The 2,497-nt window shown below is 45.1% G+C and overlaps 1 protein-coding gene across 1 annotated transcript; it reads left to right on the forward strand.

The window, feature by feature from the left end:
- The first annotated feature begins 1,583 nt into the window (after positions 1 to 1,583).
- LOC140905066 (histone H2A) lies at positions 1,584 to 2,006 on the forward strand. Its single transcript, XM_073327648.2, has one exon. The coding sequence runs from the start codon at positions 1,584 to 1,586 to the stop codon at positions 2,004 to 2,006; it is 423 nt and encodes a 140-aa protein (XP_073183749.1).
- Positions 2,007 to 2,497: the final 491 nt, after the last annotated feature.

The raw sequence follows: 2,497 nt of genomic DNA on the forward strand, positions 1-2,497 counted from the left end.
CTGTTACTGTTTCTATTCTGTGTAAGTCACTAGTTTAGCTTCTCTGTAATCATGATATGAGGTAAGGTCTTATCTCCTGAAGACATTGCTGTTCAACTTCTGAACCCTCTACCTAAACTCCTCTTGCTTTGTATCTGGCACCCTACTCAACTATCACCAACTGTAAATAGAAAACTTTCACTACTCCCACATCTTGATTCTCTAATAATCATAGTGGCTCCCTTCCCTACCAAATCCTGGAAATAACTGTACTGAAACCTAGCTACCGCTCTCTAGCTACCTAATAATAAGGTGCATATGGTGAACAGTAGCAGTTACTATTAACTTAATGGCTTTTTTTTAAAAAAAGCTTCAAACTGTATTGAAGTCCCCTTATTCCAAGATCGCAAAATTCACTTCAAGGGGCTTCTACAACATAAGAAAATTCTAAAATCCTTCTGTCTTGCAGTTGCTTACCAGTTTGTGTGTTTTGGGGCAGATTTGGTGAAACTGCTTAGTTTTCCTGCCTGGGGTCCCCAGTGTTGTAGGAGAGGCTCTTAATACAGTCTTCATGCAGAGCTTCTCAAAGCTGTAAGAATCCTGAATGTGTAAAGCCTTAATGTTATGTATTCTACCTCTTGACCAATTTGACCGTTCCTCTTAGAAAGGGGCCTCGCCTGTTCTTTCAGAAGCAGATATCTTGGGTCGAAGACCCTGAGCCTTGACAACACTTCTCTCTCTGGACAGCAGGAAAAAATTTCATTGCTTTTTCTACCTGACATCTGAATTTACTGGAGACTCTTGATGGGCTGCGGTTTTTCCTTCACCGGACTTCTAACCAGCTGCCTGACTCAAACAGGCTCCTTCTTCAGAAGAGAGAGTGAGGCATTTCACTTGATAAACTACAGCTAATAAGTTGGCCTCTTAAAATCAGGACTTTCCTCCTAAAGAGAACAAATAAAGGTGGGAAGGTGAATGTAATCTTGCCACCATATTATTGCGCCTGCTTCTTTATAGCTTAAGAAACACTTGGATACTATAATGACATCCTGGGGCTTGTCTACACTTAAAATGCTACAGCAATGCCACTATAATGCTTAACTGTAGACCCTTCCTATGCCCAGTGGCACATTAGCTAATGGGGCCCCTAGAAAAATGGGCACCCTGACCTTCTCTGCCCACCCAGCACTCCTGCCGGGGAGTGGGATTGGGGCATGGGGGCTTGCCCCTCTCCTGCTGAGGAGTAGGGTCATGGTGTGGGGACTTATCCTGCAAGCAGAAGGGGTGGGAAGGGGCTCCCACTGCTCTGGCCTGAGGCCCCACAAAACCATAATCTACCCTTGCCCAGGGGTTCTCCTGTTGGCATAGATAATCCACATCCCCAAGAGGCAGGAGCTTAGTCAATGAAAGAATTCTTCCATAAACCTAGGGTTGTCTATATGGGGACTTCAGGAGGCATAACTATGCCACTCAGGGGTGTGGATTTTTCACACCCCTGAGCAGCACAGTTAAGCCAACCTAAGTTTCTAGTGTAGACCAGCCTCTGGCTAATGGTCACTCTTACTTGCCCCTCACCTCCTTTTCTACACTAGATTGATGTTAGGATGTCTGGACGTGGAAAGAAAAATGTGGTGGCTGCAAAACCTACACTTCTACCAAGAAAAACAAAGTCAGCAAAGGCTGGCCTGCAATTCCCGGTGGGTCGTGTCCACCGACTTCTCAAAAGAGGAAACTATGCTGAGAGAATAGGTGCTGGTGCTCCGGTCTACCTGGCGGCTGTGCTGGAATATCTGACGGCTGAGATATTGGAACTGTCAGGAAATGCTGCCCGTGAAAACAAGAAAGGCAGGATTGGGCCACGACACATCCAGCTGGCCGTGCGGAACGACGAAGAGCTGAACAAGCTGTTTGAAGGTGTGACCATTGCTGAAGGAGGAGTTATGCCCAACATCCTTCCTGCTCTTGTTCCCAAGACCACAAAGGTGCCTAAGCAAGGACTGAAAGATGGCCAGTCACAGGAATTCTAGTAACTGCTAACCGGCTGAAAGTGTGCTGGTTCTAAGGGTGGCTTTCTCCACAACACTAGCACTTCATGCACCTTGGATTCTTGGTTGTAATCCATATATTTATATATCGACTGTATGTCTTCACTGCTTGTAAATATTGAACCTCCGAAGGACTCCCTCTTGGGGGTTGTTTTTGTTTTTTTGTTTTTAATGTCTTTGAAATAAATACTTAGTGCATAGAGAACTCCATGAAACTGGTTTTCTAAAATTGGCGGATGGAGGAACTGTGATCTGACACTTGAGAAGGAAGTTGCTGTCCCGCTACTTCTTAATTGAAGGAAACTTGGGGCCAAGATTTTAAACTAATGATTGCGTGTGAATGAGGTGAGACTAATTTGAATGGGCCTGATTTTCAGAGGGTGGGTGCTCAGCGCTTTCTGGTAAGTGGGGGCCTTTTTATAGTGTCTCAGATTTGGTCACTCAAAAGCTCTAGGCAGTTTAGGGAAACCTTG

This window comes from Lepidochelys kempii, chromosome 1 (assembly GCF_965140285.1).
Source record: "Lepidochelys kempii isolate rLepKem1 chromosome 1, rLepKem1.hap1, whole genome shotgun sequence".
Classification (NCBI taxonomy): Eukaryota; Metazoa; Chordata; order Testudines; family Cheloniidae; genus Lepidochelys; species Lepidochelys kempii.

Excerpts from the sequence above, each read along its gene's own strand:
- LOC140905066 (XM_073327648.2), top strand. The coding sequence starts at position 1,584 with ATGTCTGGACGTGGAAAGAAAAATGTGGTGGCTGCAAAACCTACACTT.